Source organism: Pongo pygmaeus, chromosome 5 (assembly GCF_028885625.2).
Source record: "Pongo pygmaeus isolate AG05252 chromosome 5, NHGRI_mPonPyg2-v2.0_pri, whole genome shotgun sequence".
Classification (NCBI taxonomy): domain Eukaryota; kingdom Metazoa; phylum Chordata; class Mammalia; order Primates; family Hominidae; genus Pongo; species Pongo pygmaeus.
Window position 1 is genome coordinate 49,859,628 of NC_072378.2, and position 23,959 is coordinate 49,883,586.

The following is a 23,959-nucleotide window of genomic DNA, read 5'->3' on the forward strand; positions in this document are numbered from 1 at the left end:
AGCACTTTTATTTAAAGGAATGTTCATAAACATCCACTCTCCTTGGTCTTGAGCCAAGCCCAGAAATAACAAGGTCAGATGGTCATGCTCAGGAAGAAAGTAAAATCAGACTTGAAGAAATATACTGTCAAATTCCCCATATCCCAACCTGCTGTGCTTGATTTTAATACTTCTTTTATCAAGGTGATTCTGGTAGAATTTGGCTGAGGACTCCTCCCAAAATCTCTTTTGCCACATAAATACACTCCACTAGTTTTTCAAGATAGGTTTTTATTAATATATGGATTTTATTTTCCGGTGCTCAAGACAATGTAATGCTAAACTGACAAATGGGAATAGTCAGAGTTTTTTTAGATACAGTTTAATTCTTAATATAAAAAGTAAACAGATTTATAAGAAACATTCTAATAAATACATCACCATGATTTTTAAAAATAATACCATTGTCCAGAGTTCTTGATAAAGTATTGTTATAGAGAGTTTTTAGGGATTTTTTTTTTTTTTTTTGAAGCGAAACTGTATGTACATACTTACGGCATGACACCAGGCTTATAAGCAACATATTTTAAAGTAAAGCTTTCAAGGAAAGTACAAATCAGGTATTGAAATTAAATTGAAGACATAGCTTTACTCTCTTCTTTGATCATAACTAAAATAATATTTAGACAAAAGCTAAAACAAAAAGAGGATATTATACAGATTGCTGCTTCTTTTCCAAACACTTCTCAATATCATCAAGCACCTGAACGGCAGCCTTTGGAATTCGAGTCCCAGGACCAAATACATTGGAAACACCAACTTCAAACAGAAATTCATAATCCTGTTGAAAGAATGTGTTTAATTAATGAGACACTGTTTCCATTTTCACAGAAATAAAACCCTATCCTTTCTTCTTTGTCACTCAATTACCCAAAACCTTCTCAACTGGTATACTATTGGCATTTGGGGCTAAAAAATTCTTCCATGATTGGGAGTGCTACTAATAGCCATCAGCACCAGCCTCCCAGCCCAAGTTATTTAAAAAACAAAACACTCCGCCCATTTTCTAAATACCCCTATGTGTTGCCTGTGGTAGGAAGCTGGATATCCTGACTGAGAACTTCTGAGCCTTAAGCCATAATTTTCTCTCACCTAAATTTTCACTATTTGTCATTATTTGTGTTAAATTTAGTATGATATGATAAGTTTGAGCTTAAAAAACTATCTTCTCCTAGGTATTTTGTCTGCAGTTAGTGAATGATGGCACTTTGAATTTGGACAACTGATAGATTTTCTATAAATGAAAATAAGCCCATTTTTTTTTTCATTCTCTGTTGCTGTTGCTGTTTTTTTAGTTTATTTATTTGTTTTATTTATTTATTTATTTATTTTTTGAGATGGAGTCTTGCTCTGTTGCCCAGGCTGGAGTGCAGTGGCGCTATCTCGGCTCACTGCAAGCTCCGCCTCCTGGGTTCACGCCATTCTCCTGCCTCAGCCTCCCGAGTAGCTGGGACTACAGGCGCCCACCACCACGCCCAGCTAATTTTTTGTATTTTTAGTAGACATGGGGTTTCACCACGTTAGCCAGGATGGTCTCAATCTCCTGACCTCGTGATCCACCCACCTCGGCCTCCCAAAGTGCTGGGATTATAGGCATGAGCCACCGTGCCCGGCCTTTTTAGTTTATTTTAACAGCCAAAGTATGAGTGAAAAGACATCAAGGGCACAAATAATACTGCAGGATTTAGGCTGTTATAACATCTGAACATTTGTAGCTGCAATATCGATTGAGGTTAGGATGTGCTACAAGAACCTGATCATTATCAAGTAGGGTGATCATATATGACAAGACAGTCTGATTTGTGTTTATTGTTGCAGCACCCTTTTTGAGAGCACCCATTTCTATTCTCAAGTGATAAATTATATGGTTATGCTAATTACTCCCCAACTACTACTTTTCTGTCTCTATTATATACTTGTAATATTCTTATAATACTATAATATTGCAACAGAACTTAACACATCTCATTGAACTTGTCTCCTTCTAGTCTGTGAAATTCTCAGAGCTATCTGTTTCCCCAGTACTTGACACATAAAAGTGCTCAAAACATGTCATTGTTCTTGAGCAGATGATACAGAGTTTAAGAGCTCATAAGGGAACTGAATGAAACATGTAATAATAATCATCTCTAAATTGGAGATGGTCAGATTAATAGGTCTTATACTTCTCTCCTTCCTAAAAATCCCATGTGCCATTTGTCCTGACATCTGAGTTATGGATTTAGAATGGAGGATTCAACAGGAAGAGAACTGCAAGATGTTGCAACTGAAAAAAGGGTATGTGACTTATCTGTTTCTTACATAAGCCTTGTAAAATATACCTTTGTGAGGGGGTTGTATACAGATATTTTTTGTACTATTTTTATTTTTGCAACTTATCTGTTAGTTTGAAATTATTTCCAAATAAAAATATATGTTTGAATGTCCTCCACTTAGCTGGGCCAGGGATAGCACAGTGCCTACTTCATGATGGAAGCAGGCATCATGAGTCTACTCAACTTGCTGAAAAAACTTGGAGGTGACTGCTGCTAAGAGAGTTAGAAAATGCTGATTGTAGTAACATACTGGTGAGGACAGACCACGTTTATTCATTTAATCAGACTGCAGAAACTGTAAGCTCCACATGGCAGAGGCTGTATCTGTTTGATTAGCCACTAGATATTAGTGCCTTCTAATTTAAAACTAAGTGACCTTTAACTGAATAATAGCAACATTTTACATATTCACTACAAACAAATAGTGAGAAAATACAAGGGTGTTAACTGCTATAATTATATAATACCCATATTCAAAAGTATAACACAGAAAATGGTCCTTATCCTTAGTTGTTAAATTCATGGGAAAAATCACATGGCAAACACCTAAAGATGTTCTAAGTAATTTAAATATTCAGAGAATTAATACAACTTATTTGAAATATAATTCTTGAAAATGTTAGCTCACTTATATAACAGGCATTTTTTTTTTTCTCAACATGAATTCCAATTCAAATGTTTTCTACTGGCTAATTATTTTGGTCCTTACATTTTAATATCATGCCCTAGGTATCACAGACTCTAAAACTGCAACGCTGATAGAAGTGTTCTGTAGATAGACTGCAATAAAGAATACCTACCCTTTATTTTCTCAAATAATGACCTATTTTATGAATATAAATAGGCAAGCATATTAACAAAAAGAATTTTGTGTTGATTATATCACATTAAATAATGTATTGTTGGAAAGAAAGTAAATATGTAGTTTGTTCAGTAGCCCCACTTTATTACGAATCTCACAACTTTACTCATATGAATTTTCTCCTTTCACAAGTAGTATATGAATGTACTATTCTATATTCTGAGTATTAATGGAGGAAAAAAAAACTGTAGAGCTGGAAACAAGGTCACACTTTCCTGACGGATTCCTGCTATAGTGATGGGGCCTTTGTAGCTAGCATCTATGAGTCATTTACTTACAACAGCTTCATATACAGTTCTTCTAACTTGACATTTTTTCCATTCTCAGTAAAAAAGAAAATCTTGATATAATTGAGAACTGGATTGGAAACAGAACCTATTTGTATCTTAAATAACTATTTTAACTGGCCAGGAATATCATATGTGGAAGGTGTCTCCCTACCTCATTAATAAATTAACTAATATCATTGTAGGTAACATCTGTTTCTCCTTTCCTAAGAGGACTCACAGTTTTGTTCATGTATTCACCTCCTCCCCATTCAGCCTATAATTTTCAAGACAAGCTGATTCCATTTATGTCTGCAATAGGATATTTTTGGATCCCGAAATACCATGCCCTAATCAAATTAGCCTAAATAATAAAGGGTTTTATAGGACCATGTAAATGATATAGCTCTGAGGTAAGATAACATTTAGGGATGGGACCATCCTGGAGGAAAAGGACAAGGTAGCTCCTTCTAAATAGAAGCAAGGAAACTAAAGGACTCATTCCACCCCCAAGGACAAGGAGTACTCACTATATCTCTGGCTAGGTTTTGATACATTCACTGTGTATTTACTACCACTGTTCTCTACTCCACTTATGAGTTTTATTACTTTTATCCTGTTCCTTCTCCATAACTGTTTATTGAGAATGAAGGTAAACATCTAGCATAGGTTACTGGTTTGCAAGGAGGTAGTTCTCTCATTGAAGCTTTGTAAAGTGCTAAGTTAAATTACACATAATAAGTTGCAATATAACTTGAATGCAAAACAACACTGTCCACTTTTAGACCCTGTAGAATTTATTTAGTGAAATCACCAGGAAATAATATGTTCCTAAATCTACAAGTTTATCTTTAGAACCACATATAAGCTATCATTACTCAAGATTCCCATCACAGTACTAGAAAAATAGAGATGAAAAGTACCTGAGGTGGTATCACCCCTCCACACATGACAAGAATATCTGGCCGTCCAAGGGAGTTAAGTTCTTTGATGAGTTCAGGAACTAGGGTTTTATGACCAGCAGCGAGGGTGCTTACGCCCACAGCATGCACATCTGCATCCACGGCCTGCTGGGCCACTTCACGAGGAGTCTAAACAGTCAGAAAGTAAAGATAAATCATTGTTTATTACTAGATAATGACTATAAAAACCCTGGAAGACAATCTAGGCAATACCATTCAGAACATACTAATGGGCAAAGACTTCATGATGAAGATGCCAAAAGCAATTACAACAAAAGCAAAAACTGACAAATAAGATATAATTAAACTAAAAAGCATCTGCACTGTGAAAAGGATACTATCAACAGAGTAAACAGATAACCTACAGAATGGGAGAAAATTTTTGCAAACTGTGAATCTGACAAAGGTCTAATATCTGCATCTATAAAAAACTTAAACAAATTTACAAAATAAAAAACATTAAAAAGCGGGCAAAAGACATGAACACTTTCCAAAAAATACATGTGGCCAACAATCATATTTTTAAAAAGCTCCAAATCACTGATTGTTAGAGAAATGCAAATAAAAAGCCCAACGAGAGACCATTTCACACCAGTCAGAATGGCTATTATTAAAAAGTCAAAAAATAACAGATGCTAGCAAGGTTGTGGAGAAAATGGAACGTTTATACACTGTTGGTGAGAGTGTAAATTAGTTCAACCACTGTAGATGACAGTGTGGTGATTCCGCACAGACCTCAAAACAGAAATATCTCCCAACCCAGCAATCCCATTACTGTATATATACCCAAATGAATAGAAATCTATTATAAAAACACATGCTTGCAGCCGGGCGCGGTGGTTCACGCCTGTAATTCCAGCACTTTGGGAGGCAGAGGCAGGTGGATCACTTGAGGTCAAGAGTTCGAGACCAGCCTGGCCAACATGGTGAAACCCATCTCTACTAAAAATACAAAAATTGGCCAGGTACAGTGGCACGTGCCTGTAGTACCAGCTACTCATATGGCTGAGGCAGAAGACTCACTTGAACCCAGGAGGTGGAGGCTGCAGTGAGCCAAGATCATACCACTGCACTCCAGCATGGATGAAAGAGCGAGACTCTGTCTCAAAAAAAAAAAAAAAAATACACATTCACATGTATGTTCATTGTAGCACTATTCACCACTGCAAAGACATGGAATCAACCTAAATGCCCATCAATGATAGACTGGATAAAAAAAATGTAATACATACACACTAAAGAATACTAGGCAGCCAGAAAAAAAGAATGAGATCGTGTCCTTTGCAGGAACATGGATGAAGCTGGAAGCCATTACCCTTAGAAAACTAATACAGGAACAGAAAACCAAATACCACATGTTCTTTCTTATAAGTGGGAGCTAAATTATGAGAACACATGGACACAAAGAAGGCAAAGAGGGAAACAACACACACTGGGGCCTATCAGAGGGTAGAGGAGCAGGAGAAGGGAGAAGGTCGGAAAAATAACTAATGGGTACTAGGCTTAACAACACAAGTTTACCTATATAACAAACCTACACATGTACCCCTGAACTTAAAAGTTAAAAAAAAAAACAAAAAATAATATTTTTTTGAATACTAAAAGAATGTTTCCTCAAATGTTGGGGGTCTTCCTAATGTAATGCCTACCAGTATCAGAAACTTTTAAATTTAATATTCATTGTTACATTATTTCCCTCAGATAACTTTGTTCTGATTATTTACATTTTTCATCAAATTTTCTGAAAACAATAACTCAATCCCTAATTTTTAGTGTTTGCTGATTTTTAAATGTTGTGAATATTCCAACCACAGCCAATTTCACCCTATTAACATGACATTACTAAATGCAAAGCAGAAAAAAAGATGCACAATAGCCACACAATTATACAGTATCACTACCATATAGATAAAATAGATGGAAATACCCTAAAAAGCAGATAATAAAATATAGTAAGTATAGGGAGTGATGAGTTTTTAGTACTTATCACCTTTGGTTTTAGGCAATAGTAAAAGGTGTAATCTCTAGAATCTATAAGGAACTTAAACAAATGAGACACCATTTCACACCATGAAAAACAACTGGCTTTTGAAATTCTCGAAAATTTAATTCCTGGAGGCCTCATTATTCCTTAGTGGTTCTATCAATCCTGCCTACATATCTGTAAGTAGTCCCTCCATTAAATTTTCTTCAAAATCCTAGCTGAGATTTGGTTTCTCTTGCGATCCTGACATTGCCCTAGTTAAGGTCTTCGTTGTTTCTCATTGTTTTTCTTCACCATACTCCTTGCATCTAGTTGCAGCTCTCCTCCCTCCACTTCAGAGAGTGATTTTACTAGAAAGCGAATGGCACTGTGCTTCTGAAACAAACATAAGTTTCAAGGATCAACAAATATAAGTTTCTGGGTTTCTTGTAACAAGTGAGGTGCCCTCCTTGTCCATATTTTAGTTACAGTAATTTTCATACGCTGATGTAATTACAAGTAAGTAAATCTCTCTTTGTTAGATTGTAACCTCCTTGAGGACAAAATTGTATCCTACTCAACTCAGAGCCTAGCATCTGGTAGATGATCAATACATATGTAGTAGATAAGACTTTTCATATAAAACTATTACAATGTACTTTTTAGACAAATTTTTTTGTATTATCATTCTATGGAAAATGTCAGTGTAATTTATCTCTAGCAAATTATTTTACTGTCTAAGTCTAATATTCTGTGACTAAGTAACATATTAGTAGAGAGTTAAAAAACAACAACAAAAATAAATGAAAATAACCTTACTTATGAATTGAGTTTATATTGCTATTTGATTTCCTTTTCAAAACACTTTTCACCAATCCCATGTGGGCTATCTTTCCCACAAAATATTAGTCAAATCTCAACAAAGAGTACAATGAGATCTTTGAAAGTAATCTTCATAGTTCCAGAGGCATTATCAGTTTTAGTTCTGAATTGACACTTTTAAAAGTCTGAAAGATTAATTATATTTTATTTTTATTTCTATCATAATTAATTGGACTATATGTGTTATGGTTAATACTGAGTGTCAACTTGGTTGAAGGATACAAAGTATTGACCCTGAGTGTGTCTGTGAGGGTGTTGTCAAAGGAGATTAACATTTGAGTCAGTGGGCTAGGAAAGGGCTAGACCCATCCTTAATCTGGGTGGGCACCATCTAATCAGCTGCCAGGCGTGGCTAGAATATAAGCAGGCAAAAAAATGTGAAAAGAGAGACTGACCTAACCTCCAAGCCTACATCTTTCTCCCGTGGTGGATGCTTCCTGCCCTTGAACATTGGACTCCAAGTACCTCAGTTTGGGAACTTGGACTGGCTTCTCCTTGCTCCTCAGCCTGCAGAAGACCTATTGTGGGACCTTGTGATCATGTGAGTTAACACTTAATAAACTCCCCCTTACATATATATATATATATATATATATATATATATATATAGGCTGGGGGAGAGAAGGCAGGGTGGCAGGAGTGGAGACCATGGGCATTTGAGCTACTTTCTCATGTAACTTACTTGTGCCTTCAGGACCTGCTCAAGCCGGACCACATATATACCACTTCCATTTGATGATGGAATGCTGCTGTGCAAGACCCACTTTATAGTTAGATGGGTCAGAAAGCACCTAGTTCATGATAGGCAGTTCTGGTCGCATGGTGACTTGATGACCCATAGTCAAACATTCAGTTTCCACCAAAGCCCAGTAACAGGCCAAGAGCTGTCTCTCAAAAGGAGAGTAGTTATCTGCAGAAGATGGCAGGGCCTTCCTTCAAAATCCTAGAGGCATCTGCTGTGACTCACCTATGGGGGCCTGCCAAAGGCTCCAAACATCATTGCTATCTGCCACTGACACCTCAAGCACCATTGGATCTGCTGGGTCATATGGTCCAAGTGGCAGAGCAGCTTGCACAGCAGCCTGGACCTGTTGCAGAGCCTTCTCCTATTCTGGACCCACTCAAAACTGGCAGCCTTTCGAGTCACTCGATAAATAGGCCAGAGTAACACAGAGTAACACATTCCAAATGAGGAATGTGTTGCCTCCAAAAATCCAAATAGGCCCACTAGGCATTGTTCTTCTTTCTTGGTTTTAGCAGGGGACAAATCCTTAATTTATCCTTCTAAGATTATCCTTAGAAGGAATATCTCAACAGGCCCCACACCACTGGACCCCTTACTGAGGGAGAAGTTCCCTGAATTTTAGTCAGATTTATTTCCCATCCTCTGGCATGCAAATGTCTCACCAATAAGTCCAGTTTGTTTGCTACTTCTTGCTCACTGGATTTAATCAGCATAGTGTCATCAATTAATGGACCAGTGTGATATCCTGCATAATCCGAATAAGATTATGACAAAGCCGGAGAGTTAATAAACTCCTGCAGTAGGACTGTAAAGGTATATTGCTGGCCTTGCCAGCTGAAGGCAAATTGCTGCTGGTGCACCTTATGGGCAGGAATGGAGAGAAAGGCATTTGCCAAGTCAGTGGCTGCATACCAGTTACCAGGAGATGTATTAATTTGCTCAATGTCTGTCAACATTTTACTATGTTTTCTAAATGTAAGTGACTAGTAAATACTTTTGAAATTCCCCCCAACAGTTTTTAGTACCTGGAAAAGAGGGCCTATGTCCACATCAAAACCAAGATCAGCAAATCCTGTAGCAATAACTTTTGCTCCTCTGTCATGGCCATCTTGTCCCATTTTTGCTACAAGAAGACGAGGTCTGCGACCTTCACGTTCCATGAATTTATGAACCCTGAAAAACATTTAAAAATATATCAGTAGTTAGATATTAATTTTCCAAAGGTAAGATATAAAAACTAATTTATTCACAGCAAATCTTTCAAGTTTATTTAAAAACACCTAATTTGTTTACTTGTATTTTGGGTTTTTTTTTTTTTTCCAATTTTTATTTTACATTCAGGGGTTAATGTGCAGGTTTGTTACATAGTTAAACACGTGCCATGGTGAACAGCTGCATAGATCACCCCATCACCTAGGTATTAAACCCAGCATCCATTAGCTATTCTTCGTGATGCTCTCCCTGCTCCCATCTGTATTTTGTTAATGCATCTATTTTACATTGAGAGCTCCATTAAAGCCATCTCCCCCTTAGAGGAAAGTCTGAAAGATGGCACAGACTGTAAGCACATAAGACTGAGAACATTACGGTGAAGACAAAAAATGACAACCTCCCACCTTCGTGAGCCAGGGTACAGAGTACAACATGCAGAAAGATTTAAATATAAACTAAAAAGTGACTTCACAGTCATTTATACATATATGTGACAGACTGGCTGCTTTGAATTGTCCATATCTCATCTACCCTTCATAAGTGTGAACTCTCCCAAGCTAACAGCAATATGGTTTCTTATCATGCTATATAATCAAAATGCTTGCTTGCTCCACCAACAAATTTACTTCCAACACAAAAAAGCACTTATCTTTGTTAAAAGAAAAAAAGTTCCATTTTGATGACTTTCACCTTGGCTGTTTTGATATTTATCTAGTGTACAAGTATGGAAATTCAGTTTTTAATGGGAAGCTTGTTACAGAGGTTGGGAAGACCAGTCATCAAAAAGCTAGTTTTTACACTTGAGAAATATGATCACATTCATATATATTTCCAAGTCATGCTGTGGAGATGTTAAGTTATTATCAGTTCAATAAATACTGATTGTAATGTATGCATAGATGCCAACTAAATGTTTACTTTCAATTATGAAAATTAAGATTTTATAATTATTCAAGCAATGAGTAATGTAAACAAATTCAAAAAATATGAAACTCTACCATAGTAAGCAGATTGAAATATAAATACCTGGAGGATATGAAGCAATATCATTGTTAGTTAAACATCTGTTTGACATGAGAAACTCCTGAAGGGGACTATGGTGAAAGTTCCAAATAGTATTAATTATATGAAAACTAATATTAGTTTCAATATTTGATATTTATTATTAAATATTATTATGTACATATTAAAATGATAGTATAGATATATATGTATCATGTATGATATATTTCTAATTATATATGTAATGAATAAATTATATACTCTATTAATTATGTTATATAGTCTATATAATACAATTAATATTTAATTACTATTTATTATTTTAAAATTCAAAAATTTTCTCAGTTGTATGTAAGGAAATTAAGCTCCCAGTAGATTCATGGGGATTGTGTTAACAGAAAAGATGAAATTCTGGCCTAAGAAACCTTACATATTACCTCTTGATAGCAGATGTTATCTCTTTACTTTCTCCAAATTCCTGGCGATATGCTCCACTCACCATACGATCATTCGCTTTATGTTCACCAAATACCTTTTTCAGGGCATCTGTGATTTCTCCCACTGTACATCTGAAACACGAAATGGTGGTTCCATTAACTTCATTATTTTGTGATAAAGATATCTGTTTACCATAAAATTCAATATAAACATATTTTATTACCTAAGTAAACAATAGACTGTAAAAATGTAAAATAAGAATGTTTTTAATGTATTATGAAAGCGTCTCTTCTGAAAATACTTATGAAAAATTTATTCTGGATGCCTTTATGCATCCAATTCTCTTTTCAACATTTGTCAACCAAGAAATGACTGAATGACCTAATAATTGTATATATAGACAAGTACCTGAAGGTTGCTGAATAATTCACCACTTAACACAAATGGATAAACAGCAACAGTCCCATAAATATTTTTTGATCAGAAGTAAATCTTTTAGCATATTGCATCCATTTGTTCACTAACTCATCCAACATTGGCTGTGTGCCTAATGTGTGCCAGATATTACTATATCTCTATATCTACTATAGCAATACAGTAATAAATGAGACCAAAGAAAAAGTGCTTGTTCTTATAGACATTAACATCTGTAACATCTAGTCAGAGGATGCAGATGATAAACAACTAAATAAATAAACTAGTAAGACAATTTCATAAGGTAATAAGTACTATAAAGACACTAAACCAGGCAAAGATGGAATGGGGTATCTGGAAGAACTATTTTAAAGTTATTGAAGATGTGTAGATATGACTTTTGAATTAAGATATAAATTATAAAAAGGGGAATCTCAAGGGAACATAAGAGTGTTTGAAAAAGGAAGCACTAAAAGCAAAGGCTCTGAGATGTAGGAAAATATGTTTTATGTTCTAAAAATAGAAAGAAGGGCATTAGGAACACAGCATAGTGAGGAAAGTGGTATAAGATGAGGTCAGAGAGATGAGCAAGAGTCACATCTAGCATATCTTGCAGACTATCGGAAGATTAGGTTTTAATCTAAAAGGAATGGGCAACCATCAAAGGACTTTAATAAAAGTCAACTAATTTTTTTTATGAAATCTGTAGTAGAAAAGAACAGCACATATTATTTATACTATACCTTAACCAGTTAAAGCAACATATTTTTTTTAAAGTTCATTATATTAAGAAATAAACACTTAAAAGCAAAAGTAATCTATTTAATGATACTGCCATATATTGGGAGAAAATTTTCCATGGGTCACTTGCTTTTCTGCACATCCTGTGGAGCAAAGAACTGATGGCTCTTTATTCTGGACTATCTTTTCAAAGATGTCTGTATAGTGAATCGCCTTAGAAGACAGAAATATTGGCTACCTCCAGAGCAAAGGGTAGATTTGCTTTCTGTCCAATATAATAATGTCTTCCTCTACAACAATGGGGGCCATGCTTATTACCCATTACAAAAGATTCTGAATCCCTAAGCTCAGTCTTCCTCTCCTTGAATGCAACCCAATGCACTGTACATGAGGTATCATCTAGCAGTCCTTTTCACATCACTCACATCAATTGGGGATCAAAGGAACTAGCCCAAAACCTGCTGATGTTATGGCTATTAATATTGTAGTAACAAACTGTCATTAGGTTCTGATCCAGGGACCTCATATCATCAACCAGCACCCCACTATACAGGATAACTTGTTAGCTTGCAAGAAGGGTAATATTTCAGACTCCTTCTGGTTCTTAATATAATGAATTTATTTATATATTGATATATATAATGAGATAATTTTTAAATAACAACAAATAGAAAAATAATAAAAATTAACACATTAAGTGCCATATTCTGTTCCAGGAACTATTTTTAATGATTTAATGTCTTCTCACAACAATCCTATTAGGTAGTAAGTACAAAAAACTTCACCTTGCCAAATATCGTGTCTATGGGAACACAGAAGCAGATAACATGAGATTAGATTCTGTTTTTCACTCAGGGTTTTTTAAATGCAGGATGACAAAAGTTAGGAGACAAAGGAGCATGTTAAGGGTTATAAAGGCAAAAAGTTTCAAGAAGGAAGAGGTGGTCAATAATGTTAAATACTGTAGAGAATTCAAGATAAGGACTAAAAATTATCCACAATATCAGACAAAGAGGAGGTTGCTAGTGAACTTGGTAAGAGCAATTATATTACAGTAGAAAAATCAAATGCAGTAGACCAAAATGTCAACAGCAGATAAAAGACTAGTAACAATCAATAAGTATTCTACTCCTAAAAGAACACATGGCTCCAATAACAAGGGAAGAAGGACTGGGATGGGGGTGTGAGGAAGTTGGTTGCTCTTCTGGTTGCTTCATGGTTAAAACTAATTCAAAAGCAATGAGATGACAAGTTTTTCCTATAAATTCTCAGATTAATGTTCCCCTCCCCACCCCAGAGCCATTTTAACTGGTAAAATACCAAGGTAATAGGCATAAGCCTGGTGATATACTTGTGAGTCCAACACATTTCAACCTGCGAATCAGTGAAACGGATTCATTTCAATAGTTTCAAAATTCCTCAGCCACAGTAAAATATACAATTATTAATACAGTTCACCCAAAATATATGAATGATTTAAATACAGAGATTTTAAAATGATAAGAATTAAATTTATTATGGATGCCATTATTTTCTTTTGGGCCTACATGGTTTATAGGATCAACCTTTTATTTAGGTATACTCTGAAAAGCTAAACTGGTCAACTTTTAGTCTTTGGAAACCTCCAAACTTACAGATCTTTACCTTGCACGAGATGCATCCACTGCAAGAGCCAGGATATTTCCATCTCCACTAGCAGCACATTCGGTTAGTGCAGCAAGACAACGTTCAGCCAAAGCTTGATCCCTGCTGGATTTGATCTATGGAAAAAGTCAAGGAAAGGGACAATTTACATGAAGAGAGAATAAAACAGAGATCAAGAGATTAGACCTTGATGCATACCATATGGCATTTTTTCCATAATCCTAACTCCAAATATAAGAGGAAAAAATTGAAAAGAATAATATATAACATAGGAATTTTATTTGTTCAATTCATTCATTCACTCAGGATTTCTCAAAATAATATTACATTTGGTATAATCCTAACAAATCAGAAACATGAAGGGCAATAATAGTGCTGACTTTCCCAAGTAGCACATGTTACTTAGGCTTTTCTAAAGTACCAAGACATTGTAAACAAGTGGGTCTTTCATATGAAGTATTTTGAAGGAACACTAAAGATTAACAGTGACAAGAAAAAAAATCAAAACTTAGAGAATATTTTAGTTATATTTTAAGTTTCCTTTAGATAAATAACAATATATTGATAATAATATGTATATTGCTGTACTTTTATTTAAAAATAATCTCAAGAAAGAAAGAGGGACTAAGAAAAAAGATATACAATGAAAAGCATAGTAAAAAATGTTTTCCCTGGGTCCTAACTCTGCTCTGACAATAATTTGTCAAAATAAAGTTGCATAAATCCATTTTTTTTACAAATTGTACCACCTGTAAAAGAGTCTAAAATATACTGCTCAAGATGCCACTAATATTATATAGTATATATAAGCAGAGGTTGTACAGAAAATTTATACAGTCATCCCTCAGTATCTATGAGTGATTGGTTTCATGACCCACTGCCCACCCTATCCACAGATAACAAAATTCAGGGATGTTCAAGGCCCTTATATAAAATGATGTAGTATTTGCATATAACCTATGTCCATTTTCTTGTATAATTTAAATCATCTCTAGATTGCTTATAATTCCTAATACAATGTAAATACTACATAAATAGTTGTTATACTGTATGGTTTAGGAAATAACAAGAAAAAAGTCTGTACATATTCAGTACAGACGCATCCATTCTTTTTTTCTCAAATATCTTCAATTCATTATTGGTTAAATCTATAGATGTGGAACCCACAGATATGGAGGTCCAACTATATTTAGAGCAAGAAAAAACTCAACTCCAAATTCTCCATAAAAATGCCCATTTATCTTTTATTGGAGAAAGAAACAATAAACACATACAATTTACAAGTAAACTAAAGTAAACCGAGTAAATAACGAAGTGATTTAGCACAGGGTAGTAGAGTGCTATTGTAGATATTGGATCACTGTAAGCTTCTTAGATAAGGTGACATTTGAGCAAAGACCTAAGAAGTACACCTTTTCTGGTTTACTAGAAAAGTAGTCATCCTTAGATTAGGTAGTTTGCTATAATTATCTCAACAACAGATTACTAAAATTCAGGGAGTGAAAACACATGCTAAAATTAATTAGGGCTGAGGGTTACAGAAAAATAATTTAATATAAAATTACTGTTGAGGTAGTTCACATGTTTTAAAAAATTACCACCACAGGTAAAATATTGTTAAAACCATAGGTAAAAGGAAAGCATAAGAAAATATAAACTTGAGTTCATTACTAAAGAAAGCTCAGAGTATTGCAGCAGAAATATATTTTGCTATAAAAATATCTGAGTCTAGCTATGAAAATTAATTTTTATAATAGAAGAACTTTGATTTGGTCATGGTCCTAAGAAAGTTCAAAACTAGGAAAAGGTTACATCAGAATATCCATTGCTCCTAAACTGGCTCTAGAGTCAAAAAGCCTGCAATCAAATCCCAGCTTTGTCACTTATACTATAAACTTGAGCAACTAAATGAGACTCTACAATCATTAGTTCCCTCATCTGTAAATGGAAATAAAAATAGTAACTACCTGTTAAATAAAATAATACACAAAAACAACAATTCAAGAAAAGGATTTAGTACAGTATGTGGTACACAGTAAGTGCTCAATAAATGTTAATTATTATTCCTATATTGTCATTAATGAATTTCTCTCTGTTGCCCAAAATAAGGTTTATCATTATTTATGATAAATGAAATCCCTCAGGCTATGAAGATATAAAGTTAATAACCTAAAGTATAAGAGAAAAGAAAGGGTTTTCCAAAAATAAATACTATTAGATTTTTATAGATTGAACTAAAAAAAACCATACATTAAACAATATCAGGAAAAGTAAACAAAGAAAAACCATTAAATGTTTAAGCTTCCTACCTTGGAAACAGTAGTACTTACAAATGCCAAAGATTAAGAGGCCAAAGTAGCTTCATACAACAAAAATATATAGGTTACAACAGTGACAATTAATTTGATTTATCTATTTTAGTATTTCATATGCTCTGGATCAACTCAGTGACAAACTAAAAATAAGAAGGGAATACGGTACTCCAGTTTCAATCAAAATAAATAAAGGTTATTGTAAACTGTACCTTACTAAAGCACTACCAAATACATTTGAATTTTAAAAATCAAAAAGCAAGTCATTATTTCAAAGTAGTATCAGATGCCACCATTCTGGTGAAAGAAATTACAATAAGAAGCCCTGGGTTCAAATACTAACTCTAAACTTTATTCTGTTTTTAATTTTTAGTAAGTTAGATAATCATCTAAGCCTTGGTTTTAATCTATAAATTATGGAAGGTATTATTATTGTAGTGTGGTTTTTAATAACAACTTACAAGTTTCACAGAGGTAGACATCATGGTTTAACACAAGTTTTTGGTGTCAACAGATTAAGACTGAGTCCTGGTTGTCTAACTATTTATCCTGAGCAAGTTTCTCAATGCTTTATCTTTAGTTCCCTTACATTTGAAATGATGGAAATTAATACACACCTCATGCTGTTGTAAGGATTAATTTAAGCAGGACAATTTAAGAGCTTAGCCAGAGCCCAGAACACAAAAAATACTAAAAAAAAAAAAAAAAAAAAAAAAACAGGCTATTAATACCTTCTTAAGTTTTTCAATCTGCCTGTTTCGCACTGAAGTATTATCAATTGCCAGAACTTCTACAGCGTCTTCTTTTTCCAGTTGGTACTTATTTACTCCAACGATTACTTCAGAACCTGGTAATTTCCCAAAGAAAAATTTTATTCACAAATAATTACCTAATTGTAATGCTCTGGTTATGATGTATTTTCCTTATAAATTTAATATCTTTAAGTAGTATTTTTAATTCTTAATGCAACTTCAATATAGATCAGCAAATCCCAATCTGAGAAGGCGGTGTGAGAGGAAAGTAGAGGTATATGTCAGAGTCTCTGTAAGGAAGGACTTTCATTATTCTACCAAACTATTAATATACACTTTCCCACAGTTTCTAATAAATCTTCTAACACTTCAAAATAACAATCAGAGAAGTTGCCATCTAAGATTTGTGAGGTAGAGAATGAATACCCAGTAGCTTTTCTAATATTTTTTTGAATTCAGCCAATCACTTTTAAACAAAAAAAGAACCCTTCTATAATCTACAAGTAGTAAATCAAAATTACAAAGATACTTCCTTACATGATAAAGAATATATTTTACCTCAAACTACCAGATTATTACCCTTATATAAAACTTCCCACAACCCCTACCCCTGGTTATACTCCTTCATATTTCCTTCATAGCACTTATCATGATCTATAATTCTTTATTTACTTGTTCATTTTCCTCTCTTTTACTAGAATGTAAGATTTGTGTGCATAGAGGTCATAGAGGTCATGTCTGTCCTGTTCACAGTTGTATGCCCAGACATAGCAAGTGCCTCAAACAAAATAAACTAAAAAAGTATTCATTGAATGAATGAATACTCCAATGCAGAGAACACTGTGATCATCAACAGTGTCATCTTCAAAATGTTAATGACATCTACCCACAAACATGTACATATATACAATGGGTAGACATCCACAGACACTTTGTACATATGCTTGCCTGTGTGCATTCATATATGCGAAAATACATATATAGATAGATACAAGTATATGAGAAAAAATTTACCCAAGTTCCATTTTTCATTATTTTTGTTTTATTAACTATACATGTTATCTTCAAACAGAAATGAATTTCTTTTTAACTGCTGGATTTCATATATGAACTTTCTCACTATCTTACCAGAATCTATTCTAGCTTGTCTTCGGGCAGCACATTCTTCAATTCGAAGTTTAGGTATTCCCTCAGCTACAGCTTTGGCCATTCCACCCATTTCTTCAATTTCATTAATGAGCTAAAAAGAAAAACATTAACAAAACTAAAAGAGAATATTAAAAATGTGTGTAGACTATATAAATTTGTTATCAGTGTTATGTAATTACTAATATTAATAAAATTATAAACTAAATGCTGATGTTTCATAAGAACACAATTAAATAAACATCAAAGGCATTAATTAGAATTTCTGTGTTTATAGTTACTTGAAAAGACAACTAACAAGTATATTCCAAAAAACACAAAACCTCTTAAATCTTGCGAGAAAATTAAAGTAACATCAATTCTCTAATCTTTATTTTTAGGTACATAAAGTTTTCATAATTACATAAAGTCTCTAAGAAAAATATATTTTAAAATGTAATTTACTTTTGATTTGAGCTGCAGAGAAACACTGTAACCTCATCTTTAATGAAATCAGGAAACATTTAAACCTTCAATGATAGCTTCATATATGAAGGCAGAAAACAGACAGTGGAATGACACATGACTTAGCAGAAAGGATCAAGGTCAACCTGCTTTTCCCTGATGAATTCAAGAAAGAAGAATCTGTATTGGATTCTACGTAAGTGTAAAATGAGAAGCTAAAAAGAAGAAGACAATTTGAGAGTCTGCAACCACCCCTCTCTCATTCTGTCAGGAGAACCAAAGTTTACTGTCTACAGAAAATGAACTCAAGATGCAATGAACTATCAAATACCAAATACAGAGAGAAGTAAGGGTAAGACGTCTTACTGAAATAAAAGCCTGTGCTCTGACTAAAGACTAAAAACAAAAAGCACAGAGAGAAAATAGAGACAGTACAGGATGCAAAAGAAAACTTCAGAAAATATCATGAATTCAGAATATAAATGGATTCTGCACTAATGAAACAAATGAAGATGACATTAATTATAAGGGGGAAATTAGAAAACAAAAATGAGCTCTACGAATTAAAAATATAATACATGAATGTAAAAATAAGTAGAAATATGAAGTTGACAAATCTTTAAGAACACAGAACAAAAAGGCAAACAGATATACTATAGAAAAGATAAGAACAGGCAGGGAGCAGTGGTGGCTCATGCCTGTAATCCCAGCTCTTTGGGAGGCCGAGGTGGGTGGATCATGAGGTCAGGAGCTCGAGACCAGCCTGACCAACACGGTGAACCCCCGTCTCTATTAAAAATACAAAAATTATCCGGGTGTGGTGGCGTGTGCCTGTAATCCCAGCTACTCGGGAGGCAGGAGAATCGCTTGAACTAGGGAGTCAGAAGTTGCAGTAAGCCGAGATCACGCCACTGCACTCCAGCCTGGTGACAGAGTAAGACTCTGTCTTAAAAAAAAAATAAAAAAAGATAAGAACATCAGCACATCAGGATATTATTTAAGGAGGTCCGTAGCTTATGACTAGGAGTTCTAGAAAGAGAAACCATATGAAAATGACAAGAAAAATACTGTCAAAGAAATAATACAAGAAAATTTCCTAGAGCTATAAAAATATTTTTTAAAAAAAGGTGAGATGAAAAAGACCCAATAAAGGTTCAGTACCATGTAGGAAAAAATACACCAAGTTATACATCAATGCAAAAAATAAAGAAGAGGTCTCAGTACTTTCAGAAAGAAAGATCCTGAATGAGAATGGCATCAAATTTCTGATCAGAAATATTGAAAGCCAGAATAAAAATCTAGAATAAAAAACAGATCAATGCTTATAAACTTGCTTATGAATTTCCTGAATGGAAATAATGTCAAGCTTAGTCAGGCTATTAATCAATTATAAAAATAGAATAAAGACATTCCCAAACAGGCAAAGTTTCAAATAATTTATCTCCCATGTACCATTTTTAGCAGGTTTCTATGAGATGTACTTCTAAATAACCAAGAGATAGACATGGGATTCAAGATTCAGAATTAAACAGACGAGAAATGAAAATATATTCCTACTATAATGGCAAAGAGGAGTCAAAGAACAGCAATAGTGACCAGAAATAGAGAAAAAACAATTTAAGTCAAATGAGAACATTAGAATTCAGAAAAGATTATATTGAGATATAATTATATTGGTAGTAAGGGAGGAGGAAAAGTAGGGGTATGAATCAGCCAAAATCTAAACTACCCTACTAGGAAAGCAATAGATAGTGTCTAAGGTCTCATGTTAATGTCTACAGTTAATAAAATTAGAAGAAACAGTATACATGTGATTTTAAACTATGCAGATAAAAACAAAAATAAGCAAAGAAGTATGTATCTTACTCCAGGAAGCAGGAAAAAACAAGTGGATGATCAAAAACTGCTGTTCTTTGTATGAGCTTTTTAATACTAGCTGTCATTTTAATTCTTTAAATAAAATACTTTAATACAAATGTATTTTTAAATGGATTGTTTTGAAAACTATAAAATCAAATCTGAATTTTTTTGCAAACATTGTTTAAATTATTATATAAATCTGTAAGTGATTTGATTTATAAATTTAAAATCTATAAATCTTGACTTGGAAGTTTTAAAATCTATAAATCTTTATAAATCTGTAAATTCTGAAAACAAAGTTGCAAAGTGGAAAAACTTACCTTTAAAGCAGCATCATAAACATCATTTGTGAGACATTCCATCATGTAAGAACCTCCCCAAGGATCAGCCACTTTGGGAATCCCAGATTCTTCTTGAATAATGATTTGTGTGTTCCTGGCAATTCGAGCACTTTTCACAGTTGGCAAACCCAAAGCTTCATCAAAAGAATTTGTGTGCAAAGATTGAGTCCCTCCAAATACTGCTGCCATTGCTTCTATTGCAGTACGGACAATATTATTGTAAGGATCCTAAAATATTTGATAAAAAACAAAAACTCAAAGAAACAGGTGATAGATGTTGCAACTATAAACAGCAACATGATTAAACAGCAACTGCTGCATATTTTCTATGTCAATTTCTATATTAAGCTTCAGAATAGCAAATAAATTTAGACAAATTAGTTTAGAAGCCAAAATTAGAAGAGTCAGAGTCAGTGTTTAGTGCCTCTTATAATCTTCTGAAATATCAGATATTGTTGTGCTTACTTTTATATTGCCTAAATACTTTTCTATAAGTATATCAAGAATGCATTCTTTTTCTACTTAAGATTATATAGTCCTTCATTTCATAATTCACTCTCTCCTGATTATTTTGTCTACCTCACAGTATCTACCACAATGATGTGTATAAAACAGGCACTGAATAAATGTTAATAAAACAGATGAACAATGAACTGAGATATCGGAAATTTGAGTTCTAGTTTATTGTATGCCTAATTGTGATTTGGGCAAGTCATTGGATCTCTCTGAACTTCAGTTTCTTTAGCTGAAAAATTAGCAGGTTAAAATAAAAATGATTATTAAAGTTCCTTCCAACCCTAAAAATCTCTTATTTCTCCATGTATTTATTTATTTATTTATTTTTATTTTATTTATTTATTTATTTTGAGACGGAGTCTCGCTCTGTCGCCCAGGCTGGAGTGCAGTGGTGCAATCTCGGCTCACTGTAAGCTCTGCCTCCTGGGTTCACTCCATTCTCTTGCCTCAGCCTCCCGAGTAGCTGGGACTACAGGCGCCTGCCACCATACCCGACTAATTTTTTTGGATTTTTAGTAGAGACAGAGTTTCACCGTGTTAGCCAGGATGGTGTTGATCTCCTGACCTTGTGATCTGCCCACCTTGGCCTCCAAAAGTGCTGGAATTTACAGGCGTGAGCCACTGTGCCAGGTCTATTTCTCCATTTATAAGAACCTGAAGTTATATTTCATATAGACTATAATAGTTATTATTCAACATTTAAATGTATAAAAGCAATGTGACTTTGCACATATAAATTATTTTTAAATGTACCAAAATAATTTCATATGTAAACAGAACATGTATAAAAACAAGGCCATAACTATACAATTTTTAAGAGAACAAATTAAATTACCCAAGTAAAAATAGTCTTTAAAAAGTCTGTTTGCATGCTTGCTTAAACATATAACTTTAACACATAAAATATGTATGTGTATATATAGTTAATTTTAAATAGGTGGTTTTATGTTAAGAATTATAACTCTTACAATTATATGAGTATTAACTTATGACTTTTGCTTCTTCCTCATCATCAAATTCTGTTTTCTTTTTCTTTTTTTTTTTTTTTTGAGATGTAGTTTTGCTCTTGTTGCCCAGGCTGGAGTGCAGTGGCGTCATCTCGGCTCGCTGCAACCTCCGCCTCCCAGGTTCAAGTGATTCTCCTGCCTCAGCTTCCCAAGTAGCTGGGATTATAGGCGTGCACCACCACGCCCAACTAATTTTGTATTTTTAGTAGATGCGGGGTTTTGCCAGGTTGGCCAGGCTGGGTGCCTCAGCCTCCCAAAATGTTGGAATTACCGGCGTGAACCACCTCGCCCGGCCTTGTTTACTTTTACAAGTGTTGTTACAGCATTACAGGGAAGCTAGGATGTAAGTGATTTTATATTGTTAACCACTAGAGGGAGACAATTTTTATTTATTTATTTATTATATTATGTATAATTACAAACCTAAGTATACATTATGCTTCAGAATATTGATTATTTCAAATATTAACAGATAGCTTCTTAAATCTATTTCCTGCTTGTGCCACATTGCTCAGAAAAATATATATACATATATAACTTTATTAAAATTCTACATTTTAAATTATATACATACCTGCTCAGTAAGTGACCATCCAGATGTCTGACAATGTGCTCTTAGAAGAAGAGACTTTGAGTTTTTAGGCTGAAACATTTTCTCTATTAAGTGAGCCCAGAGTCTTCTACCAGCTCTCATCTTTGCTATTTCCATATAGAAATTCATTCCAATTCCCCAGAAGAAAGACAACCTAAAATAGTAATGTTAGGTCCAGAATTTAATTAAACTTAACAACATAGAGCAGAAAATAAAACTAATTGTATCACACACTAGAAAATCAAGGTCTATATTTTAATGTCAAACAACTTAATTTGAATTAAGATCAGTACACATATATTTATGTAACTTTAAACCTAACATAAAATTACAGTTTTATGCATATGGGAGAAATTTTGTTTCAGGTAAGAATTATTCACTTTGTAATTGGTTTTCTTAATGAAAGAATCTCTTCTTGTGTCCTTCATTAAATAAAGATTCAATTTATTTAAAAATATATAGTTTAGGAATACTCAATATGTAAGACAGGAGTCACCTATGAATGAAATAAAACAGCAAATTTGCTTTGTTTAAATAGCCAGAAAGTGTTTTGTAAGAGAATGATTGTGCATTGGTCTAGGCATATACTTCTCCAGTTTGTGCCCTTCACCTCTCCCTTTTATCTTATATTCTGTGCTGATTTAAACAGTTAGTTTACTTGCCTGTCTCTAAAGGCACAAAGCTTGCAAATCTACTTCTGACACATTTTTGGAAGTTCTTTTTTTGAGACAGAGTCTTGTTCTATTGCCCAGGCTGGAGTGCAATGAAGCAATGTCGGGTCACTACAACCTCCACTTCCCAGGTTCAAGCGATTCTTGTGCCTCACCCTCCCAAGTAGCAGGAATTACAGACAAGCACCACCATGCCCAGCTAATTTTTGTATTTTTAATAGAGACCGGGTTTCGCCATATTGGCCAGACTGGTCTTGAATTCCTGGCCTCATGTGATCTGCCCACCTTGGTCACCCAAAGCACTGGGATTACAGGCATGAGCCATCACACCCAGCCTTGAAAGAAGTTCTTAACACAGCAGTTTTCAAATATTTTGATCTCAGGTTCCCTTTTTACTCTTAAAACTCACTGAAAATTCCAAAGAATTTATTTCTTTATTTGTATAATATCTATCAATATTTTATTTACTAGTTCATTTAAAAGTAACAATAAGGAAGGGCACAGTGGCTACTGCCTAGAATCTCAGCACTTTAGGAGGCCAAGGCAGGAGGATAGCTTGAGCCCAGGAGTTTGAGACCAGCTGGGCAATACAGGGAAACCCCATCTCTACAAGAAAATTTAAAAATTAGCCAGGTTTGGTGGCACACACCTGTAGTCACAGCTACTTGGGAGCCTGAGGTGGGGGGAATGCTTAAGCCTGGCAGGCTGAGGCTGCAATGAGCAGTGATCATGCCATTGCACTCCAGCATGTGCAACAGAGCAAGATCCTATCTCAATAATCATCAAATCAAATCAAAATAAACCCACAACATGTTAACATTAGTAACATTTCT

General features: G+C 34.2%; 1 protein-coding gene across 4 annotated transcripts in view; it reads right to left on the minus strand.

Annotated features, from left to right (window-relative positions):
• Positions 1-253: 253 nt before the first annotated feature.
• MMUT (methylmalonyl-CoA mutase) overlaps positions 254-23,959 on the minus strand; it is a 32,136-nt gene continuing 8,430 nt past the window's right edge. For all 4 annotated transcript variants that reach the window (XM_054491757.2, XM_063666263.1, XM_054491758.2 and 1 more), the window contains 9 exons: positions 22,438-22,609; positions 20,320-20,568; positions 17,678-17,789; positions 16,529-16,644; positions 13,486-13,601; positions 10,686-10,817; positions 9,060-9,207; positions 4,406-4,573; positions 254-820 (listed from right to left, as the gene is read on the minus strand). In XM_054491757.2, coding sequence (XP_054347732.1) covers positions 692-820; positions 4,406-4,573; positions 9,060-9,207; positions 10,686-10,817; positions 13,486-13,601; positions 16,529-16,644; positions 17,678-17,789; positions 20,320-20,568; positions 22,438-22,609 — 1,342 coding nt within the window. In that variant the 3' untranslated portion in view covers positions 254-691. The remainder of the gene's footprint in view (positions 821-4,405; positions 4,574-9,059; positions 9,208-10,685; positions 10,818-13,485; positions 13,602-16,528; positions 16,645-17,677; positions 17,790-20,319; positions 20,569-22,437; positions 22,610-23,959) is intronic.